General features: G+C 42.5%; 1 protein-coding gene across 4 annotated transcripts in view; it reads left to right on the top strand.

The window, feature by feature from the left end:
* Positions 1-500: 500 nt before the first annotated feature.
* IKZF1 (IKAROS family zinc finger 1) overlaps positions 501-24261 on the top strand; it is a 232159-nt gene continuing 208398 nt past the window's right edge. For all 4 annotated transcript variants that reach the window (XM_075826995.1, XM_075826998.1, XM_075826994.1 and 1 more), the window contains exon 1: positions 501-868. In XM_075826995.1, coding sequence (XP_075683110.1) covers positions 523-868 — 346 coding nt within the window. In that variant the 5' untranslated portion in view covers positions 501-522. The remainder of the gene's footprint in view (positions 869-24261) is intronic.

Below are 24261 nucleotides of genomic sequence, written 5' to 3'. Positions count from 1 at the left end.
CACCAACTGAGACGTCTTGTTTGTACCTTTTCTTTTTTACACTATGGATAAATGTGATTAATGTCCGGAAAACATTTTCTAATCCATATAACTATGAACAGATCCGGGTGGCTGAAAACATGGGTATTAGTAAAGGGTAGGCAATAGAGATAACGCATGTATGGATAGTTCCGTTTACGTTATCTTACAAGGGACAGATTCCGTTATCACCACACATTTATCCGCAGATTAAGCTCATTTTCTCAATTTCGCTCCATTCACGAAAAATACAGGAATCATTTTTTAAACTCTTGACCTAACTGTCCAGCCCCTAAGTTCTGTTCATAGCTATAGTACATGGTACAGAATTTCATCCGTAAACCTGAGGTAAAATGTGTTCTTTTGCAACATTCCAGACTATCTACTATCTATGTAGTTGTGAGTTGTGATCGTGTGAAGCGGGCGGTGGGTGTAAGACGTGTAACCCCAAGCCCCGGTTTCATTGAAATGCCATTGGGGTGACTGCAGCAGTCTGAGGTAATAATGCACCTGCCCCGACACAATGCTCCCGAGGTAACGGAACGCGGGCCGTCCTCAGAGTCCAGTTCTCTCAGCGAGGAGGTGTGTTTTCATCTGACGTGCTCATCATCAGTCTCCGCTGAGCCAGGCAGGTCGCCTATTAAATGGAAGTGGCGGGCACAGGCAGATCAGTGCAGGACATGCCAGGCTACACATCAGGCTGCTGTCATGTTGCACTGGAATGAGGAAGTGGAGTGGGGAGGGGTGGGACTGAGACCTGAGCTTCATCCTGCGGCGTCTCTCAGAGCAGCACATGGAGCAGCTGCAGGGGACTGGGAGAGCTGTCTACGGCCAACCCACGGCAGAGCAGGTAACGCACAGCGTCCACAGGCAAGTGCCACAGGCTGCCAGGCAAGATGCCCTGCGCTTCACTGGGCGCTCTTTACTTATCTACAACTTCTTGTATACTCCACATAGAGGAGAATCATATAGTATATTATCTATATGGATGTATACATTCACCAGACAGCATAGTGCGCTGGATAGACCTCCCGTATACTCTATACCTCAAGCCCGAACTTTTACCGCATGTTGTGGGAGTTATATAAGTGGTAGCGAAAAACATGTCCTGCTGTATTCTATCTATCTATCTATCTATCTATCTATCTATCTATCTATCTATCTATCTATCTATCTATCTATCTATCTATCTATCTATCTATCTATCTATCTATCATCTATCTCTATTTACACACGACATGTTCACACATATACATGTATTAATACAGGTTACTCTAGAGATAGTATGTATATATAGATATAAATATATATATCTATATATAGCTGTGTGTGTATATATATATATATATATATATATATATATATATATATACACACACACACACTTGTGTTTTTACTATTTTATTCCCTTAGGAATTCACACATACAGTTTTTGGTGCAGTTTTTGTTTTTTAGCCAAACACAGGAGTGAATATAAAAGAGAGAAGTAATAATCTTTTCTTTATATTTTTCTTACTTTCCATACCTGTGTTTGGCTAAAAAAAAAACTGCCCCAAAAACTGTAGTGTGATCCCAGCCTAAGAGAACTCATCCATTCACTGTATGTTAAGGCTTTGTTTAGTTGTAAATAGATATATACAACATACAGTGTATATATATATATATATATATATATATATATATATATATATATATATATATATATATATATATATAAAATTATTTGTATATTGCAAATAACGTACATGCAAAGAATTATCTTCACATGGCTTCGCTCTTACAGAAGATGGTTTTGCACAACCGTACTTCTATTCAACAAGTTGTAGGAACGTGTGCCACTGAACTTTACTTGGTATTTATGAAAGTTACTGTACACATATATCTACAGGCACCTTTACTGTATAGAAACGGCTGTGTATTTTTAGTATCTATATACCTTTAAATACTCTGTACACAGTATATACACAGAATATTTGAATACACTATGGTGCATATGTGTTACTGTCACTGACACTTTACGAGATCTATATACTAAGTGTGTTTACTATGCACATAGTGAGAGTTTCTAATCTCTATTACGTTTTTCAACTTTTTCCTAATTATTTGCCTTATTTGTTAGTAACTTTATCCACACATTCATTTGGATATTGTGTACGGCGTGCGCAAATACTAACAACGCACAACTCAAAAATATCAAAATGAGCAAAACTCAATCCTGAATAAAATATTCATTTACGCACAGATAATTTCTAGTGACTCTTCTGTAAATAGACCACTCGGCTTGGCATTTGCTTATGCGCATAATTAGGTCAATTAATCTTAAACTGATTATTTGATACACTTTCTATGCTTATGTTATTTTACCTGCTGACAAAACAAGCAGCAAATCATATTTAGAAAACCCATTACAGATGGATGGGGAAGTATATTACTCCTTACAAGTTTTGTATTAAGACATGGAATTCTGAATTTAATTTGATGAGTATTCACGTGAATGAACTTTCCGTGTAGATTGAAACAATGAGATGATTCCGAAATTTGTATTGTCATTTTGTTTTGCAGTTTTTTTCTAACCATAAATTGTAGCATTATAATATAAAGTACACGCTGTTAGTTTTTTTTTTAGATAAACGTAGCAGTAATTTTGTGATGATTTATCCACTGATGTAGCCAGTGATGTCAGTAAAAGTATCACTTGTTTGTTACACGAGAATCATTATTTTCTAATATATGTATAATTCATATTATTGTTCATGTTCGACTAGGAGAATATTAGAAAAGTTTACTTTTTTCCCGAATGAAGCTCTTTCCTAGATAATTTGCAATACCCAGTATTACTATCTGTGTTACTCACGATTACTATTGACAATTATAATTATATCGTACCATGAATATGTTAAATCAATGAACATATTTACATATATATATATATATATATATATATATATATATATTTTTTTTTTTTTACCTACCTTGTTACAACTATACTGCAAAAACATAATAAAATGTGTGATACTAACCTTTCAAAAGTGTTTTTAGTTAACCTTGTTTGTGAATTAAATTGATGTAATTAAACATTATCCACCATGTTTCCAAATTATAATACCTGTGTACTCCATATTACCAAAGGAAAGAAATATACTGTATGCAAAACACAACAAAATAATGTGAGTATAAATGGAGAAATAGGGAACAAAATGCTTAGGGAGGTTTAAGGAAGTTGTGAAATGGCACTGGACAGATAAGAAAGTGGAAAGGAATGAACTACAGAAACTAAGTACACTAATGGTAATACATAAGATCATTGCCATATTTACGGCTAAACTCAGGAATAGTGAATGTTGTGGAATCATTCGGCATTTTTGTGACTTTGCCGTAAAAACCTGTAGCTATCAGATAATTCTGTAAAGATAAATAAAGTCATGTCCTCAGTATTTGCAGCTAGCAGTCAGGGAGGAGGTCGCTGAAGGGATATTCACGTTTTTACAATTGAAAAACCATATCATGAAGCATATGCTAATTTATTTTATTTTTAACCCTTCATTTCAATTAACTAACATTGGTGTGTTGCTAAAAAAAATAAATCACAAGCAATATCTGTCAGAGGGTGTGGTGCCCCTCGGAATATTGAATTCCATATCTTTACCGCCAGAGCACCTTGACTTGATTTAAAAGATAGTAAATTTTAGCTAGAGTCTTCATTCCATTAAATACTAATATGAACCTAATATGGAATATACCACTGATAATTTATTAGTTCCTTTCTATTATGCATTTATAAAATATATCGGAATTTCAGCTTTATAAATAACAATACAGTTTTATGTGGTTGGGCTTCATCACGTGTCAAGCCATATTACTAGTACCGTTAAGTTAGAGGGTATAGTTACACTAATTGGAAAGTAGTGGAATGGAGCAGTGCTAAAAAGGAAAAAAAGGAAAAAAAAAAAGAAAACCTTTAGATTTTTAGCTTCTAGACAATCCTACGGGGACTTGAGAACTTTAGGACATCTTCTTTGAGGGCATCAATCCCTGGACAGAGGAATAAGATATGGCATAATTTGAACTCGCAATGATCTTTAGAAACATTAAGGGAGATTCACTAAGCAAAATTTGACAAAATTGTAACGTAAATGTGCATAACGTTTTTATCTAGTTTTTGACTCTACTCCTACCTCAACAGTTTTAAAAAGAGTCAAGGAAAGGGGTGTGGATAAAAGGAGCTTAAAGATGTGCTAAATTTTTAGGTTCTGAATTATTGGTGCACATGTACGCCAGTCATAAAGTGGCATAAGGCAAAGAAATGTATAACATGCCTAGTGACTTACACCAAATATATTATGCCTCGAGCAACATTTTGCTCAATTTGGTGAATTTAGTAACATTTTTTGCTGAATCCTATGATGCTATTAATAAATCTACTTAAATGAGAAATACACATAACTTTTCTGTAGCTTTGTAACAAGGACATTCATGGAGAAGATACGAGTCTTGTCATTAATGTAACTAACAGTATATAAACTATATCTCTACTAAAATAGACTTTACATTAGAGGAGCACACCGACACTTCAATTTAAACAGTTAAAGGGAGTCTGTTATGAGATTTTAGGCTAACAAACGGCTGAAACTGTTAGCTAGTGATAGAGTAAAGGAATAGGAACATACCAGTGTTCAAGATGGTATGCCTTTAGTGTCACACAAGCAGAACCATCAATCAACTGCAGAGTGGTGAGGAGTGGTCGGAGATATAGATGCTGGACTCTATTCACATTTGAATATGGTGCATGGGAGATTAAAAGTATTTTTTTTGCATGTATGCAAGCCCTAAGATCTTCAAAACTAGTATGTTCCTATTCCTTTACCCTGTCGCTAACTAGCGGTGTCAGCCATTTGTTAGCCTAAAATGCCATAGCAGACCCACTTTAAGGCCAGGTTAACACGTAGCGTAATTAGTGTGGACTTTCCGCAATGAATTTCATTGCGGAAAATCCACAGCATAAGGGCGGATTCAGACTAACGTGTTTTGCATCCGTGCCGGCCGCGTGGTTTTCACACGGCTCGCGCGGACCTAGAGAAGTCTATGGGGCAGTGCAGACAGTCCGTGAGTTTTGCGCAGCGTTAGTCCGCTGCGTAAAACTCGCCACATGTTCTATGTGTCTGCGTTTTTCGCGCATCACGCACCCATTTTAGTCAATGGGTGCGTGAAAATCACGCATGCCCCACGGAAGCACTTCCGTGGGACAAGCGTTATTCGCGCAATAACAGTAAAAGAATGAATGTAAACAGAAAAGCACCACGTGCTTTTCTATTTACAAACATCCAAACGGAGTGTCATAAAGATGGCGGCTGCGCCAAAAGCACGCAGCCGCGCATCCATATGTACAGGGCACACGGAGCTGTCAAGTGCCTTTTGCGCACGCAAAATGCGGCGGTTTTTGCATGCGCAAAAATGGCACGTTTGTCTGAATCAGCCCTAATACAACAGCAACGGAGTGGATATATTACAGTAGCAGCAGAGTGGATGAGATCTCATTCACACTGTAATGATGGGGGTAGGGAAACAGACAAGTGAGCCCTAATCTACCCGCCACTCAGTCCCTGCCTACTAGCAACGACCCGCCCTAGGTGACGGGGTACAACTGGGCGACGGTCCCTACGCTCAATAAGTGCACGACAGACAAACAGACAACGGTACACAGAAGCAAGGGAAATGGGGCAGTTGCCCACGGCAACACCGTGAGCAACAAGAGTGGTGAACGAGCCGAGTCAAACCAGGAGTGTACGAGGTACCAAACGCAGAGCAGGAGAGTAGTCAGTAAGCCAGGGTCAATATGAAGCAGGGTCAAATAGTTCAGAAGCTGCAGCAGGGCCAGGAAACCAAACGAGAAGAATCACAAGCAAGGAGGAACAGGAAAGGCAGGTATAAATAGACAGAGGGCGGGAGCTAGCTCCGTCTGGCCAGGCTGTGATAGGCTCTCCCACTCCTAAGCCTGCCATCCTGAGTGGTGGAAGATGGAGTCAGTCTCACAGACATAGAAGCAGGTGCAGACTGATTACCTATGGGCGTTGACAGAGAAGCTGTGCCTGGCAGATCCTTTACACACACACTGCGTAAATCATAAGCGGAAAAGACGCGGAGAAATTTACGCGCAGTGCGGTTTTTAAATTTGCAACATTTCAATTGTATTTGCGTAATCGCTATTTTTTTGTTCTGGGTTTTTCCCCATTTATTCAATTGGGAGGTAAAAACCGCAACAAATAGCAGATGTTGCAATTTTTGCGGCTGAAAAGCTGCAATTCCACTGCACAAAACGGAACTCAGAAAAAAAAAATCTTAATCTTACCCAAAATTCTGTGTTTCTTTGTCCAGGCCAGCATCCGTGGATGACGTTTCATTCAATGTGACTGCTGCAGTTAAAGAGACTCTGTCACCACATGGCCTATCTTCTACATAATGTGATCGGCGCTGTAATGTAGATAACAGCAGTGTTTTTTTTATTTAGAAAAACTCTATTTTGACAGAGTTCTGGCCTATTTTAGATTTATGCTAATGACTTTCTTAATAGACAACTGGGTGTGTTTTTACTTTTTGACCAAGTGGGTGTTGTGGAGAGAAGTGCATGACGCTGACCAATCAGTGACCAATCAGTGTCATACACTTCTCTCCATTCATTTACTCTGCACATAGTGATCCTGTGTTGTTCACTATGTGCTGTCACATACTCACACATTAACGTTACTGAAGTGTCTTCACAGTAAATAGACATTGCGTCCAACCAGGACGGGATGTCTATTAACAATCCAGACACTTCGGTAACGTTTGTGTGGGACTTACAGCACAGCAAGCGTGATCTTGCGAGATCTCGCTGTAAATGACAGCTTACAGCGAGATTACGCTTGCTGTGCTTTAAGTCCCACACAAACGTTACCGAAGTGTCTGGATTGTTAATAGACATCCCGTCCTGGTTGGACGCAATGTCTATTTACTGTCAAGACACTTCAGTAACGTTAATGTGTGAGTATTTGACAGCACATAGTGAACAACGCACGATCACTATGTGCTGATTATATGAATGGAGAGAAGTGTATGACGCTGATTGGTCAGCGTCATACACTTCTCTCCACAACACCCACTTGGTCAAAAAGTAAAAACACGCCCAGTTGTCTATTAACCCCTTCCCCCTGCTTGCATTCTGGGCCCTAATGACCAAGCCATTTTTTTAGTTTTTCCATCGTCACATTCGAAGAGCTATAACTATTTTATTTTTCCGCCGATGCAATTGTATGAGGTCTTGTTTTTTGCAGGACGACTTGTAGTTTTTATTGGTAGCATTTGAGAGTAGATGCGACTTTTTGATCACTTTTTACCACATTTTTTTAAAGTCAGGATTAACAGAAAACAGCATTTTTTCCATTGTTTTTTATTTTATTTTTTACAGCGTTCACCGTGCGGGTTAAATAATGTAACAGCTTTATAGTCGGGGTCGTTACGGACGCGGCGATACCAAATATGCGTAACCTTTTTGCTTTATTGTGTTTTTTTAATAATAAAGCAGTTTGTAAGAGCAAAAAGTGGGTTTTTCATTTTTTTTATTCACATTTTTTTTAATTAACTTTATTCATCTTTTTTTTTTTTTACTTCTCCTACTAGGGGACTTTCATATGCGATCATCCGATCGCATTTATAATACACTGCAATACTTTTGTATTGCAGTGTATTACTGCCTGTCCGTTTAAAACGGACAGGCATCTGCTAGGTCATGCCTCTGGCATGACCTAGCAGGCATTCATTACTGGCAGACCTGGGGGCCTTTATTAGGCCCCCGGCTGCCATCGCAGACACAGACACTCGGCGATCTTATCGCCGGGTGAAGGTGGGATGAGAGGGAGCTCCCTCCCTCTCTCCAAAACCACTCAGATGAGGCGCACGCTATTGTGCACCGCATCTGAGGGGTTAAACGGGTGAGATCGATACGAATATCGATCTCACCCGGCAGAGCAGGGACGCCCCCAGCCCTCAGCTGCCTCTGGCAGCTGAGAGCAGGGAGATTTCACGGCTCCCTGCTCTGTTTACTTTATTCTAATGCAGCGCCGTGGAATAGCGGCGCTGTAGAATAAAGCCCACTAATGACCACCGTGAAAAGGCTAATCAGCAGTCATTAAGGGGTTAAAGTCATTAGCATAAATCTAAAATAGGTCATAACTCTGTCAAAATTGAATGTTTTTGTAAATAAAAAAACACTGCTGTGATCTACATTATAGCGCCAATCTCATTATGGAGAAGATAGGGCACTTCTAATGTGGTGACAGAGCCTCTTTAATCACAGGCAGCAGAAGTTACATGGGATGAAATGCCATTCCAGGAGGCCAGGCTGCAGAGCAACACCATGGCTACAGGTAAGTAGGAAACGTTTTGTTTTTTTTATGTGCAGTTTTCCGCAGCGGACATTCCGGCGAAATACTTCACCACGATTTGGTGCGGTTTTTCGACCAGAATTAGAGGCATTCAAACTCCTCACTGTGGTTGTGGACTCCCGTTCTAGTGATTGGTGAAGATCCCAGTCGTGGAGCCCCCAGTGATTAGACAACTATCACCTATCCTTTGGATGTCCTTCTTGGGATGACACCTTTAAATATGATTTTCTATATCACGTATAGAATAACATTTTAATTAGATAATTTAATAAAGCAACATGAAAAAAACATGGAAATCAGGCTGGGATTTGGCCACATGAGTTACAATGCATCTGATCGGATAGATGTTTGTGTATAATACACTGCAAATGTATTATACGCGGCGTATGTACAGCACACAGTCAAATGGCATTCAATATTGTCCCAATAACTATACAACTATATAGACATTTATGGAAGATCAAGTATGTGAATATACATGCTCTGTATGCGTCATCAGTGTTAAAGGGAAATTTTCTCATAATGATTATTTATCACCTATCCACAGGATACAGTTGAAGTCGTAAGTTTACATACACCTTAGCCACATTCATTAAAACTCAGTTTTCCCAATTCCTGACATTTAATCCCAGCGCACACTCCCTCTCTTAGATCAGTTAGGCTCACTACTATAGTTCAAAAATGAAAAATTTCAGAATAATACTAGACAATTATTTATTTAAGCTGTTATTTCTCTCATCACATTTCCAGTGGCTGAGAAGTTTACATACACCAAGTTGACTGCACCCTATAAATATCTTGGAATATTCCAGAAAATGATGTCATGGCTTTAGAAGGCTAATTGACATTATTTGAGTTAGGCCTAATTCACACGACCGTGGTGATTTTGCGGTCCACAAAACCATGGATTCGTTGTCTGTAATTGCGTCCCCGGCCAGAGCAGTGGCAACACTCTGGCCGGGGATGCCGCTTCTAGAGGGAGTCGCTGACGCTACTGTCCATATATGGACAGTGACATTACTAATGCAAGAATCTCCCACCAGAACGTTGACAATGCTCTGCCTGGGGATTTCTGATGCTGGTGGTGCTACCTACAGGGGTAGTTGATTGTAGCACTATGTGGGCACTACCTATGGGGGACACTGACAATATGTGGCACTATCTGCATGAGCGCTATCTACAGTGAACACTGCGGCACTATCTACAGGGGCATTGTGGAACTATCTACATGGGCACTTTAATGTTTTCAGGAGGTTCGGCCAAAAGAAATACTTCCAAATGAAATTCATCTATTCTTTTATAAACGGTCAGATGGCTGGTAAATGGATGAAAATTTGGAGAGACACTGATGCAAAATGACAGTCAGAGACATGCAGGACCCGCTGAAACCAAACCCGTCAGTCCCGCGAACCGGACTAATTCACGCACTATACAGCTGCTCTGTATACAGAATTCAAAGCAGCTGTACATCAAAAAGTAAAAAGAATTTTCCAGACCTTTAATCGAGGCATCAGTTGTAATATACAGCTGACCGCCTGCTCTGTATGGAGTGGGCTGAGATCGTGAGCCCGCTTCCCTACTATGATGTACGTCAAATTTCAGAAAGGGGTTACAGGAAATAAAAAATTAGCATGCAAAGAATTTAAAACTATTTTAGTCACTGTTTACGTCTGCCTGGACAGTTTTGAAAAGCGACTAGCATGTTTTAATGCAAAATGTTTGTTTACATGTGCTCCAGAAGAGAATAATGTCTAAAGCTGCGTCACCAAATATATGATAGCTTGTGATAGCATTCTGATAAATTTGGTGCAATTTGTGACATTTTCGCAGACAACTAAATGCATGCATCCTATAACACCAGTGTAAAAATGTCCTCTATTGTGACAAAATAACTAGCTTTAGGACATTGTAAAATAGTGAAGGCCTTGCTTGGCCTTGCCCACAAATTTTGTAAGCCACTTAGCAGCAGGCAAACATTTATCTGGAAGATCTTTGCAGAGCTAAAAGCAGAAGTTTGCATCATTAAGCCTCTTCATTTTGGCATTCAGAGTGGCTCTAGCTCATGTGCCACTGATGACATTTTCTGACATGTCAGAAGTTTTATAAAACTGAAGGAACACTTTAAGCTCAACATGTGTAAAGCATTTGTAATAACATTAGTAATGGTTTTACATACTTGACTACCATAAGGAATAGCTGTCATCCGTACGAGCGTTTGGCTGACAGCTATTTGGAATGTATGCGCAGCTTAAGGGCGGGTTCACACATAGCGGAATTTCACTTAAATTCCGCTGCGGACACTCCGCAGCGTTAATCCGCAGCGGAGCCGTTTCTCCATTGACTTTCACTTTAATTTAGCAGTGTTCGTTTACACGATGCGTACAATTCCGCTGCGGAGCATAGGCTGCGGAGCGGAATTTGGTGTCCGCAGCATGCTCTGTCTGTTGCGGAGCAGTGGCGGACTGGTTGCGGACTCATGGCGGAATTTCTCCATTGACTTCAATGGAGAGTCAAAATTCCGCAATGAAGTCCGCAGATCTTATGTGTGCTGCGGAGCGTATTGTTTTTACTACCATGACATTTCTTCATTCTGGCTGGACCTATGTATTTCTAGGTCTACAGCCAGACTGAGGAAGTCAATGGGGCTCCCGTAATGACGGGAGCGTTGCTAGGAGACGTCTGTAAATAGTCACTGTCCAGGGTGCTGAAAGAGTTACGCGATCGGCAGTAACTGTTTCTGCACCCGGGACAGTGACTACCGATCTCAATATACATGTATCTGTAAAAAAAAATATAAGTTCATACTTACCGAGAACTCCCTGCGTCTGTCTCCAGTCCGGCCTCCCAGGATGACGTTTCAGTGTAAGTGACGGCTGCAGCCAATCACAGGCCAAGCACAGGCTGCAGCGGTCACATGGACTGGAGCGTCATCCAGGGAGGTCGGGCCGGATGCCGAAAGAGGGACGCGTCACCAAGACAACGGCCGGTAAGTATGAATTTCTTTGACTTTCACTAGGGAAAGTGCTGTCCCTTCTCTCTATCCTGCACTGAATAGGGAGAAGAGAAGCACTTTTCCTGCAGTCCGCAGCGGCCAGTCCGCATCAATTTTCTGCACATTTTGTGCAGATCCGCTGCAGAATCTGCAACGCAGATTCTGTGCGGCATTGATGCGGACAGTTGCGGAGGAATTCCGCCATGTGTGGTCATGCCCTAAAGTGTAGATAAAACTAATTTCTGACATGTCATAGTGACATGTCAGAAGTTTTTATTGGTGGGGGTCCGAGCACTGAGACCCCCACCAATCGCTAAACCGAAGCAGCTGAAGCGTGTCTGTTCGGCTTTTTCCAGAAATAAATGTATCGGAATACGGGCTGATAGACTTTCTATTGAGTCCGTACTCTGATACATTCATTTCCAGAAAAAGCCGAACGGACACGAAGCGACTGAGCGCTCACACGAGCAATTCAGCTGCTTCGTTTTACCGATTGGTGGGGGTCTCAGTGCTCGGACAATTTCCAAAACCTATTTATTTAGAGACCAGTTCAATTCTGAAGTGGCTTTGAGGGATCTATATATTAGAAACCCCCATAAATCACCCTATTTTAAAAACTGCACCCCTCAAAGTATTCAAAACAGCATGTAGAAAGTTTCTTAACCCTTTAGGGCACGGCCATACGTGGCGGCGTTTTTCCGCTGCAAATGTTGGTGCAGATTTGGGGCAATTACGCAACATTTGGATATTTGACAGGTAATTCAGACGTTGCCGAAAAGACAGCGGACGTGCCACAGTTTCAGTTTTTGCATTGCAAAATTTTTGCATTTCCACTGAAATTCCCATTCTTCTCCGTAACAGAAAGTGCATGCTGCGAGGGAAAATTCCGCACCGCAGCCTATGGTCCGCATCGGAGTTTTTCGCAACGTCTGAACTACCTTCCCTAAAAATGTATTGAAAGAACTGTAAAAAACGGCCGCAGGATAATTCCACTGCAGACAGTCCGCAGCGGAATTCCACAGCAATTCCGCCACGTCTGGCCGTGCCCTTAGGTGTTTCACAGGAATTAATGCAAAGTGGAGGTAAAATGTACAAATTTTTGATTTTTTTGGCAGAAATTCTATTTTGATCAATTTTTTTTAATATAACACAGGTTTTACCAGAGAAACCCAACTCAATATTTATTGCTCAGATTTTGCAGTTTTTGAGAAATTAAAATATACAGTTTTTCACACAAATAGTAGTTTTAGCTCAGATTTTTTTCATTTTCACAAGAATAAAGGAGCAAAAGCACCCCAACATTTGTGAAGCAATTTCTCCTGAGTTCAGTACCCCATATGTGGTGATAAACTGCTGTTTGGACAGACCACAGGACTCAGAATGGAAGTAGTTTCATTTTTCTTTTGGAGATCAAATTTTGCTGGAATGGTTTTCAGGTGACATGTCAAATTTACAAAGCCCTAAGGGACCAAAGCAGTGGAGACCCCCCAAAAATTACTCCTTTAGGGAAACTACACCCCTCAAGGAATCTAACTAGGAGTATAGTGAGCATTTAGACTTCACAGGTTTTTTGCAAAATGTATTGGAATTAGGGCATGTTCAGAGGTGGCAGAATTTTTCCGCTCCAAATGTTGCTACAAATTCGTGTCAATTTGGGCACATTCAGATTCGGCGGAATTGCTGTTGAATTCCGCTGCGAACAGTCCGCAGTGGAATTCTGCAGCAGCCGTTTTTTACATTTGTTTCTATACATTTTTAGGAAACTTAGTTCAGACGTTGCAGAAAATAACTGTGTGGAAATTAGCCTGCGGTGCAGATTTTTCCCTCCAGAGCATGCTCATTACATTGCGGAGAAGAAGCAGAATTTCACTGCGGATTTCAGCCTTTGCAATGCAAAAACTGAAATCTGTGGCAAGTCCAAAGTGATATCCGCAACGTCTGAATTACCTGTCAAATATGCAAATGTTGGTGCAGATTCGATGCGTAATTGCCCCTAATCTGCACCAACATTTGCAGCGGAAAATTCCACCACGTCTGAACATGGCCTAACGCAACAAATCTGCAGCAACATTTGCATATTTGACAGGTAATTCAGATGTTGCGGATATCACTGCGGACTTGCCGCCGATTTCAGTTTTTGCATTGCAAAGGCTGAAATCTACAGTGAAAAGCCGCTGCTTCCATGCTGCGGAATGAAAATTCTGCACTGCAGCCTAAATTCCGCACTGTTATTTTCTGCAGGGTCTGGACTAAGTTACCTAAAATGATATGGAAAACAATTTAAAAAATGACTGCTGCAGATTTTCACTGCGGATTGTCCGCAACGGAATTTAACAGCAGTTTTGCCACGTCTGAAAATGCCCTTAGGCTTTGAAAATGACAATATACAGTTTTTTTGCATTAAATTAAATTTTCACAAATGATAAAAGAGAAAAAGCTCCCCAACATTTGTAAAGCAATTTCTCTTGAGTACAGCAATACCCCATATTTCATCATAATTTCTGTTTGGACACACGGCAGGGCTCAGAATGGCAGGAACGCTAGTTGACATGCAGATATTGCTAGATTGTTTTTTGGGCGCTATGTCACATTTGCAGAGCTTCTGAGGTACCAGTGCAGTTGAAACCCCTGAGAAGTGACTCCATTTTGGAAACTACACCCCTCAAGGAATTTATTAGGGGCAGAAACTATTTTGCCCCAAAAGGTGTTTTTTTTTAGTAGAAATTAATGTGCAGTGGATTTTCCACTGATATGCCATTTTAGTGCACAATATGTTGTCCCAGCTTGTGCTACTGAAGAGAAATACCTCATAAACTGTTAAGCGGGTACTCCCGGGTTATGGTAATGACATTTTTGTGGGCATTTGCTGCTGTTTGGGCAAACGGTAGGGCTCAGAAGGGAGCGAGCGCTATTTGGCTTTTGGAGCGCAGAATTTGCTTGGTAGTAGTTCTGTTTGGGGTTTTACTGGTATTTCGATTTATAATGTGGGGGGCACATGTAAGCTGTGCGGAGTGCATCAGGGCAGAATAAGGTGGTATTATAATATATATATATATATATATATATATAGATGTGTGGCAAGTATCGTGCTGATAAATGGTGCCCAATCTTATCCCCTTTTTAGTACTCACTCTGCACCTTTTGTGTCGCCGTATTCTGCGTGCCACATTTTTTTTTCGACTGAGCTGTGTTAGGGTTAATTTTTTGCGGGACAATCTGTAGTTTTAATTGGTACCATTCTGCACTACATGCAACTTTTTGATCAGTTTTTATCCCTTTTTTTTTGAGAGGCATGGTGAACAAAAACCAGCAATTCTGCTAATCTTTTCTGTTTTTTTGCAGCATTCATCTTCGGCTATAAATGACAAATTAACTTTATTCTGCGGGTCGATATGATTATGGCGATACAATATGTATATAGTTTTTATGTTTGCACAATAAAGTCACTTTTTCCAAAAAAATCATTTATTTTTTGTGTAGCCATAACTTTTTTCCATCAACAAAACTGTGTGAGGGCTTAGTTTTGCAGAACAAACTGTAGTTTTTATTGTTAGCATTTTGGGGTACATGCGACTTTTTGATTCCTTTTTATTCCATTTTTTGGGAGGTGAAGTGATCAAAAAATAGCAATTCTGGAATCGTTTTTTTCAAATTATTTTTTATGGCGTTCACTGCGCGGGATAAATACCATAATATATTTATCGTTCAGGCCGTTACGGAAACGGTGATGCTAATTATGTATACTTTATTTTTATTTTTTCCAATAATTAAGGACTACATAAGGGAAAAAGGGTGATTTTTTAAAAATTTTATAACTTTTTTGTTTTAGTCCCACTTGGGAATTTGAAGGTGCTTCTGTCTGATTGCTGTAATAGGACAGTGCAATACTTATGTATTGCAGTGTTTTATACCTGTCCGCTTCACTCTGACAGGCAGCCTATTAGGTCCTGCCATTGTTAGGCCACCGGTTGCCATAGCATCAATCGACACCCCACGATGGTGTTCTAATTCTTTAGATGCCACGGTCACTATTGACTGCGGCATCTAAGGGGTTAATCGGTAGGAACCACCGTAATCTGTCCCTGGGGAATGAGCTGTGATAACTGCTGCACGAGACTGCAGTTATCACAGCTCTTAAATGTTTTGGATGGGGGCAATAGCGCTCGTTTAAAGCTCAACATACTTACGGAGCTGAGCATGAATGATGCGCATTGCTCGAACTTATAGTACAGAGCTGAGCGGTAAGGGGTTAAAGATGTTTTTGACTGAACAAAATGAATACTACGTAATTAGTGATACAATTGTTTTTTTTAATATGTACAATGTCAATTGATGCTGAGCATCTGTACAATGTATACAGTAAACATGGTGCTCTGTTTAATGTGCCCGGCTATCTATATACAGATTGCTGAGTATTTATACTTTTGCAGCCAACAATTGAGGAGCTCATCGCGTTGTAATACTACTTATTATAGATCAAGTAGGAGTGTACTACTGTATATGTTCCTGAATTATCATCATTATTATATGTTTGCTTAAAGGGGTATTCTGGGACTTTGATAATAATGAAAAAAATCTGATCTGTGCAGGTCCAACTCCAACCACCCTGACCAATCAGCTGATTGAAGGGAAGCACTGTGGCCAGACACCATCCGTGCATTTGATAGTGGTTGTGTTTGGAACTGCAGCTCAGTCACATTCAAGTATATGGGGCTGAATTGCTGTACTAGGCCTCCAAATGTACAGATCGATGCCTCGTATGCAATGAAGAAGCCGCAGCGCTCACTGGAGCGCCGCTACCCCTTCACTCATCAGTGGAGGTGCCAGGTGTTATACCAATGCCAGGGCACGTGTGTTGTGTCTTTCTTATTGCTAGACATAGCTTGGTATTTGAAAACTTACATGATGCTAAAATTTAAGAATTAATGGCTAATGCCTTAATGCTTGCACTTCATTGCACGTCATAAGATATATATGAACGCGCTGATGCTTAAAACTAAGGTGAAGGTTCCCACAAGATGATACCTGACTCGAGACCGTAAGGCAGTACCAGGATACTCTTCATGTTGTTTTAGAGGTTTCTTGGAACAAGGGAAAATGCTTCATATATGGTGGCGCTGCCCTAGAGTGTAAAGGCTTTGGGTGCGGGCATATTTTCTTTTCCTGCACTACTGGACATAACTTAGTCAAAAACCCTTGGGAGGCCCTTCTTAACAAAAAAAATCCTACTATACCCCACCATTCTTAGGCGGGATTCACACGACCGGGTCGTTCCCGAGCCCGAGTTTCGGCCGGTAAAATCGGCTATTTTGCCCGGCCGGTTTGCATTAAGTTTTGCATCCGGGCCGGGCAGATCTGGACAGTGACATCAGCGGCAACTCCTGAAGGGGAATCACCATGTGTTCGGGGATTCCGCTTCAGGAGTTTCCCCTGATGTCACTGCCCAGATATGGACAGAGACATCAAGCGCTCTGTCCAGGAGCGGAATCCCCGAAAACACGGGGATTCCGTTCCTTCAAGGAGCTAAAGTGCGGCTAGCACATAGCAGAGCGGGGAGATACCTCCCTGCTCTGCTATAGTGGCGTCGCTACAGTAGTAGCAGCCGCAGCAGCAGCAGCTGCTAGCGGCGCCATGGAAGGTGTCGTCGGGCCAGGGCGCTTTTAACAAGCAGGGGAAGGGAGCCAGCGCAGCGCTCCCTTCCACCTGCTGTACACGCCGGCCCTGCCACACAGTGTACAGCGATGCCATTCGTCCGAATGGCATCAACTCCTCCTCCTCACATGCACTCTGTGCTGTGAGGAGGAGGAGATAGAGCGCAAGCGCCGGAAAACCCGGCCTTCACTCGGGACACATCCCGGTGATGGCCGTGTATTACCCGGCCCCATAGACTTCTATGGGAGCCGGGCGGCCGGGTACCCGGGCGAAGATAGAGCATGTCCTATTTTTTGACGGCCGGTTTTCCCAGCCGTCAAAAAATCGGTCGTGTGAATAGCCCCATTAGGGGTCTATTATTCCTAAGGCCTCATTCACATGGCAGGGTTTCCCGGCCGGGTGCCGGCCGTTCATAAATCGGCCGGCACCCGGCTGCATTAGGCAGGATTCACACGAACGGGTCGCGCCCGAGCCCGAGTGCCGGCCGGTAAAATCGGCCATTCTGCCCGGCCGGTTTGCATAAAGTTTTGCATCCGTGCCGGGCCGGGCACATCCGGACAGTGACATCAGCGGCAACTCCTGAAGGGGAATCCCCATGTGTTCGGGGATTCCGCTTCAGGAGTTTCCCCTGATGTCACTGCCCAGATATGGACAGAGACATAAAGCGCTCTGTCCAGGAGCGGAATCCCCGAAAACACAGGGATTCTGCTCCTTCAAGGAGCTAAAGTGCGGCTAGCACATAGCAGAGCGGGGAGATTCCTCCCCGCTCTGCTATAGTGGCGTCGCTGCAGTAGTAGCAGCCGCGGCAGCAGCAGCTGCTGCTACTAGCGGCGCCATCGAAGGTGTTGCCGAGCCAGGAAAACAAGCAGGGGACGGGAGCCAGCGCAGCGCTCCCTTCCACCTGCTGTACACCCCGGCCCTGCCACACCGTGTGCAGCGATGCCATTCGTCAGAATGGCATCAACTCCTCCTCCTCACATGCACTCTGCGCTGTGAGGAGGAGGAGATAGAGCGCAAGCGCCGGGAAACCCGGCCATCACTCGGAACACATTCCGGTGATGGCCGTGTAATACCCGGCCCCATAGACTTCTATGGGAGCCGGGCGGCCGGGTACCCGGGCGAAGATAGAGCATGTCCTATTTTTTGACGGCCGGATTTCCCGGCCATCAAAAAATCGGTCGTGTGAATAGCCCCATTAGGGGTCTATTATTCCTAATGCAGCCGGGTGCCGGCCGATTTATGAACGGCCGTGTGCATGAGGCCTTAGGAATAATAGACCCCTAATGGGGCTATTCACACGACCGATTTTTTGACGGCCGGGAAAACCGGCAGTCAAAAAATAGGGCATGCTCTATCTTCGCCCGGGTACCCGGCCGCCCGGCTCCCATAGAAGTCTATGGGGCCGGGTATTACACGGCCATCACCGGGATGTGTCCCGAGTGATGGCCGGGTTTTCCGGCGCTTGCGCTCTATCTCCTCCTCCTCACAGCGCAGAGTGCATGTGAGGAGGAGGAGTTGATGCCATTCTGACGAATGGCATCGCTGTACACTGTGTGGCAGGGCCGGGGTGTACAGCAGGTGGAAGGGTGCGCTGCGCTGGCTCCCTTCCCCTGCTTGAAAAGCACCCTGGCCCGGCGACACCTTCGATGGCGCCGCTAGCAGCTGCTGCGGCTGCTACTGCTGTAGCGACGCCACTATAGCAGAGCAGGGAGGTATCTCCCCACTCTGCTATAGTGCTAGCCGCACTTTAGCTCCTTGAAGGAGCGGAATCCCCGTGTTTTCGGGGATTCCGCTCCTGGACAGAGTGCTTGATGTCTCTGTCCATATCTGGGCAGTGACATCAGGGGAAACTCCTGAAGCGGAATCCCCGAACACATGGGGATTCCCCTTCAGGAGTTGCCGCTGATGTCACTGTCCGGATCTGCCCGGCCCGGCACGGATGCAAAACTTAATGCAAACCGGCCGGGCAAAATGGCCGATTTTACCGGCCGACACTCGGGCTCGGGAACGACCCGGTTGTGTGAATCCCGCCTAATGCAGCCGGGTGCCGGACGATTTATGAACGGCCGGCACCCGGCCGGGAAAACCTGCCGTGTGAATGAGGCCTAAGTTTTACCCTCTCCCCCGCATCGTAATTGGCATGTAGTTAAACAATGGCTAAATTGGCTTATATTGCTCTATAATGTATGACTAACCAGCATCAGTCTTTTGTTCTGACTTCTCCTCTGTTATTTTTAAAGCCATCTCTCTACAGTGTTATGATGTTTTCTCTGTTAGTGACTTTTAGGCTTCTGTTTTGGCCTGTATGCTCTTAGGGCCTGTTCACATCAGCATTGGCTTTCCGTTCAGGGGTTCCGTCGGAGGTTTCCATTGGGTGAACCCCGCAACGGAAAGTCAAACGGACTTTCCGTTGAGGGGTTCATCCGACAGAAACCTCAGACGGAACCCCTGAACGGAACGCCAATGCTGATGTGAACAGGCCCTTACTTGTATTTAGTCTATTTTCTGATGATTCCCAGAAACAATTTAAAAAAAAATATATAAATAAACAAGTTAAAAAATTATGATCTTTAGGGCGTATCAGTAAAGATCCTTTTCAGAAATACCACACAGGATAAAAAGCAGAGGAGGCAAATTAACACAGGAAATTGTGTTTTCCTGTTTATTTAAAAAAAAAAAAAAAAACTAGGTGTGAAATTCAACATAAAAAATAATTAAAGAAGAACTTTCGTAAGGGAACACAATTTTGATGTTTCTTATTCCTTTAGCCCCTTGCCATTCACCCCTTCCCGACATCCGCCATATATATATATGGCAGAGGTCGGATGGTGGATTATGGAGTAGGATAATGGGATGAGCCTGCACCATAGAATGAGCATTTTGGCTGTATTTTACAGCCGACACTTTAGTGTAAGGAGCAAGATCCCTTTTGACCGGGATCCCGCTCGTTTAACTCCTTAGATGCCGCAGTCAGTGACTGCAGCATTTAAGCTGTTAGAAACGGGGGCGATGTTCCTCTGAAGTTCCTTTGGCCCCACCGCGATGCGATCGCAGGGTACTGAGGCATGTCATAGTAGCCTGGGGGCCTAATGAAGGCCCCCAGGTCTGCCATCTTTGTACTCCTATCAAGCCCTGCCGGAGGAGCATGTCAGAATCACGATATATTGCAATACATTAGTATTGCAGTATATCGTGCAAGCGATCCAATGATCGCTGGTTCAAGTTCCCTAAGGGGACTACTAAAAAAAGACACAGTTAATATATATATAAAAAAAAAAAAATATTGAAAGTTAAAAAAAAAATACCTTTTTCCCATTTTCTCCCAACAGCAATGTGAAAAAAAAATATTAACATAATTGGCATAGCCGCATGTGTCAAATTCCGAACTATTACAATATAACATTATTTAACCATTTACAGTAAACCCTGTAAAAAAAATCTTCCACAAAAAACTGAGTAAAAAGTGTGCAAAAAGTCTCACGTACCCCAAACTGGTACCAATATAAACTACAGCTCGCACCGAAAAAAATAACCCATCATACCACTCAATAGACAGAAAAATAAAAAAGTTATGGCTCACAAAATAAATTATTTTTAACAATTTTTATCCTTGTAAAAGTAGTAAAACAAAAAAACCTGTATAAATTTTGTATACTGCAATTGTATTGACCCATAGAATAAAGTTAACATGTAATTTTTACTGCACGGTGAACGCCATAAAAATGAAATCCCCAAAAACTATGGGGAAATCACAGTTTTTTCCTTCTCCAACCCACACAGAATTTTTTTCCAGTTTCCCAGTACATAAAATGGTACAATTAGGGTATGTTCACATGGCCTATTTTCGGCCGGTTTTGGGGCCGTAAACGGCCGAAAAACAGCCGAAAAATCGGAAACCGAATGCCTACAAAAAAAAGGCCCATTGATTTCAATGGGAAAAACGACGTTCTGTTCCGATGGGCCGTTTTTTTACGCAGCCGTTTTGAAAAACGTCCCCGTAAAAAAACGGTTGTGAAAAAGAAGTGCAGGTCACTTCTTGGGACATTTTTTAAGCCGTTTTACATTGACTGTATAGAAAACAGCTCCAAAAACAGCCGTAAAAACACGATGTGAAAAACGCTGCGAAAATCGCGAGTGGCTTAAAAAACTTCTGAAAATCAGGAGCTGTTTTCCCTTCAAAACAGCTCCGTATTTTCAGACGTTTTTGGTTAAACATGTGAACATACCCTAAGGGTATGTTCACACGCAGTGAGCAAAAACGTCTGAAAATGCGGAGCTGTTTTCAGGCGAAAACGGCTCCTGATTTTCAGACGTTTTTCGCTGCTTTTTGTATGGTCGATTTTGGAGCTGTTTTTCAATGGAGTCAATGAAAAACGCCTCCAAAAATGTCCCAAGAAGTGTCCTGCACTTCTTTTCATGAGCCGTCATTTTACGCGCCGTATTTTGACAGTGACGCGTAAAATAAAGGCTCGTGGGATCAGAACATCGTAATTCCCATTGAAAGTAATGGACAGATGTTTGTAGGCGTATTAGGGGCGGTTTTTCAGGCGTAATTCGAGGCGTAAAACGCCCGAATTACGTCTGAAACCACTGCGTGTGAACATACCCTCAATGCTGCAGTGAAAAACTACAACGCGTCCCACAAAAAACAAGCCTTCATATGGCTATATCGACAGAAATATAAAAAGGTCATGGCTTTTGGAAAATGGGGAGGAAAAAACAAAACTATTTAAAAAAAATTAGGCTGCCTACCAAAAAAATGCATTAACTACAGTCAGGGCAGGCTCCAGGTTTATGTGGGCCCTTGGGCGACACAGACTTCGTGGGTCCTTTTGCGGGGGAACTCATGGCGAAAGTAAAATGGCAAAAAGCGTGACTTTCTGCCCCATAGAGAAGTTAGGTCCTGTTTATGCCCCCATATAGAAGTTAGGCCCCAGTTCGTACACCCATAAATGTAGTGCCCCCTGTAGATAGTGCCACAGAGCCCCCCTCCCAGGTAGTGCCACACAGCCCCCCTCCCAGGTAGTGCCAAACAGCCCCCTCCCAGGTAGTGCCACACAGCCCCGTTCCCAGGTAGTGCCATACAGCCCCCCTGTAGATAGCGCCATACAGCCCTATCCTGTAGATAGTGCCATACGGCCCCCCTGTAGATAGCGCCATACAGCCCCCTGTAAATAGCGCCATACGGCCCCCCTGTAGATAGCGCCATATGCCCCCTGTAGATAACGCCATACAACCCCCTCTGTAGATGGCGCCAAACAGCCCCCCCCCCCTGTAGATAGTGCCATACAGCCCCTCTCCGTAGAAAGTTATACAGTGCTATTTTCCCCTTCAAAATGTTAGGGAATCTGTGATGGAGCCTCTGATGCAGATGTGAACGTAGCCTTACCATTTAGATTATTTAAAAACGTTTTTCTATACAGTCAAAAAACTACACAGATAGAAACAAATTGTTGCCACGTGTCTGCCATCTATGAACACTGTACAGTATACATCCAAATACTTTTTTATTTTTTGCTTCCAGACGTATACTGCCAACTGTATGGGGAAAATGTGTTGGAACCATCAGGAGGGAAATAACATAATTAAATCTATTTTATATTAATGAATTGAGCATTTTCTGTACTTTTGTTTGATTTAGGCTTGCTGTACATAAAAAGCAACCCCAGTAAAATTGAGAAAATATATATTTTTTAAATTTTTAAAAAACATTATACCACTTTTCTGTATCATGCATCAATGTCATGCACCATTTTTACGGGCATTTACTTTACGGGTACAGTAGTTTATTTTGGTTGCACCTTATGCTTTTAATACTTGTGCCATTTTTGGTCTTTATATTGCCAAGTGGGCACAGTTATGAACCGGCCTCAGTTTTAGACAGTTCAATGTCCTAAGAAAGATGTATCTGCTCGTCACCAGCAGGCTGTCTTGAAATGTAAGAGACAAATTTAAACCAAAATTACCACAATTTAAAATGTTACAAATGTCATGCAACATAAGTGTTTAGCTTGTTCTGTTTATATGATGTCCCTGCATCCCAGATCTATTCTTTTATATATGTCTATTTCTACTCTTCTTTCATTTTTTTTTCCTCAGTGTTTTATTTGTAGCTATATTTAATTCTTTATGTCCTGAAATAAAATTACATTTAGTATATCAGACCAGGTTGTCTAGTTATAATCCTTTTTATCTCCCTTCTTGTGTTTTGCACGTTGTGATGTGCAAATGTAGCATGAGCTGTTTTTGGGCTTGTCCACACATAACGGATTTCCTACAGAAAATTTCTGTAGCATTTACGCATCATCTAGCAGACCATCTGCTGTGGAAAATCCTCACCATTTCTTGCGTTTTTTACTGTGGAAAATAGTGCAGATTTCTGCTGCGTTTTTTTTGTGCATTTTTTTTCAAGTGTTGTGTGATGGTGATATTTCTTCTTTCTGTCATGTCATCTCCACCCCTGTAAGAAATTCTGCAGCGTTTCTGCATCAAATTACGCAGCACATCAGAAAAACACAGGAAATCAGTACACTTTCCGCAACAGTAGTTGACATGCTGCGGAACTAAAATTACGCACCGCAGGTGAATTTCTGGACTTCATTTTTTGTGTAGCGTATGTTTGACATTTGTTGAATCACACCCACTTCGCTGCTACTGTATTCCGCTGCGTATTTTCCATCCGCAATTCCGGACGGAAAATACTCCGAAATTCCGTAACGTATCGGCAAGCACTTATGCTTTCATTAAGGGTCTCTTTCAGATGGCAGTATTATGGTCAGTATTTTGCTTCATTATTTGTGAGCCAAAGCCGGGAATGGAACTGTAAAGGATCTGCCAGACACAGCTTCTGTGTCGACTCCCGTGGTTAGTCAGTCTGCACCTGCTCCTAAGTCTGATAGGGTATGTGCACACAAGAAGTGTCTTTTACGTCTGAAAAGACAGACTGTTTTCAGGAGAAAACAGCTGCGTCGTTTCAGACGTAAAAGCTCCTCCTCGCATTATGCGAGGCGTCTTTTACGCTCGTAAATCTTGAGCTGCTCTTCATTGACTTCAATGAAGAACGGCTCAAATTACGTTGCAAAGAAGTGTCCTGCACTTCTTTGCCGAGGGAGTCATTTTACGCGTCGTCGTTTGACAGCTGTCAAACGACGACGCGTAAATGACAGGTCGTCTGCACAGTAC

The sequence above is a fragment of the Rhinoderma darwinii genome, chromosome 5 (genome assembly GCF_050947455.1).
Source record: "Rhinoderma darwinii isolate aRhiDar2 chromosome 5, aRhiDar2.hap1, whole genome shotgun sequence".
Lineage (NCBI taxonomy): Eukaryota > Metazoa > Chordata > Amphibia > Anura > Rhinodermatidae > Rhinoderma > Rhinoderma darwinii.
Note: the sequence above shows the minus strand (reverse complement) of the source record. Positions and strands in the feature narration are given on the sequence as shown.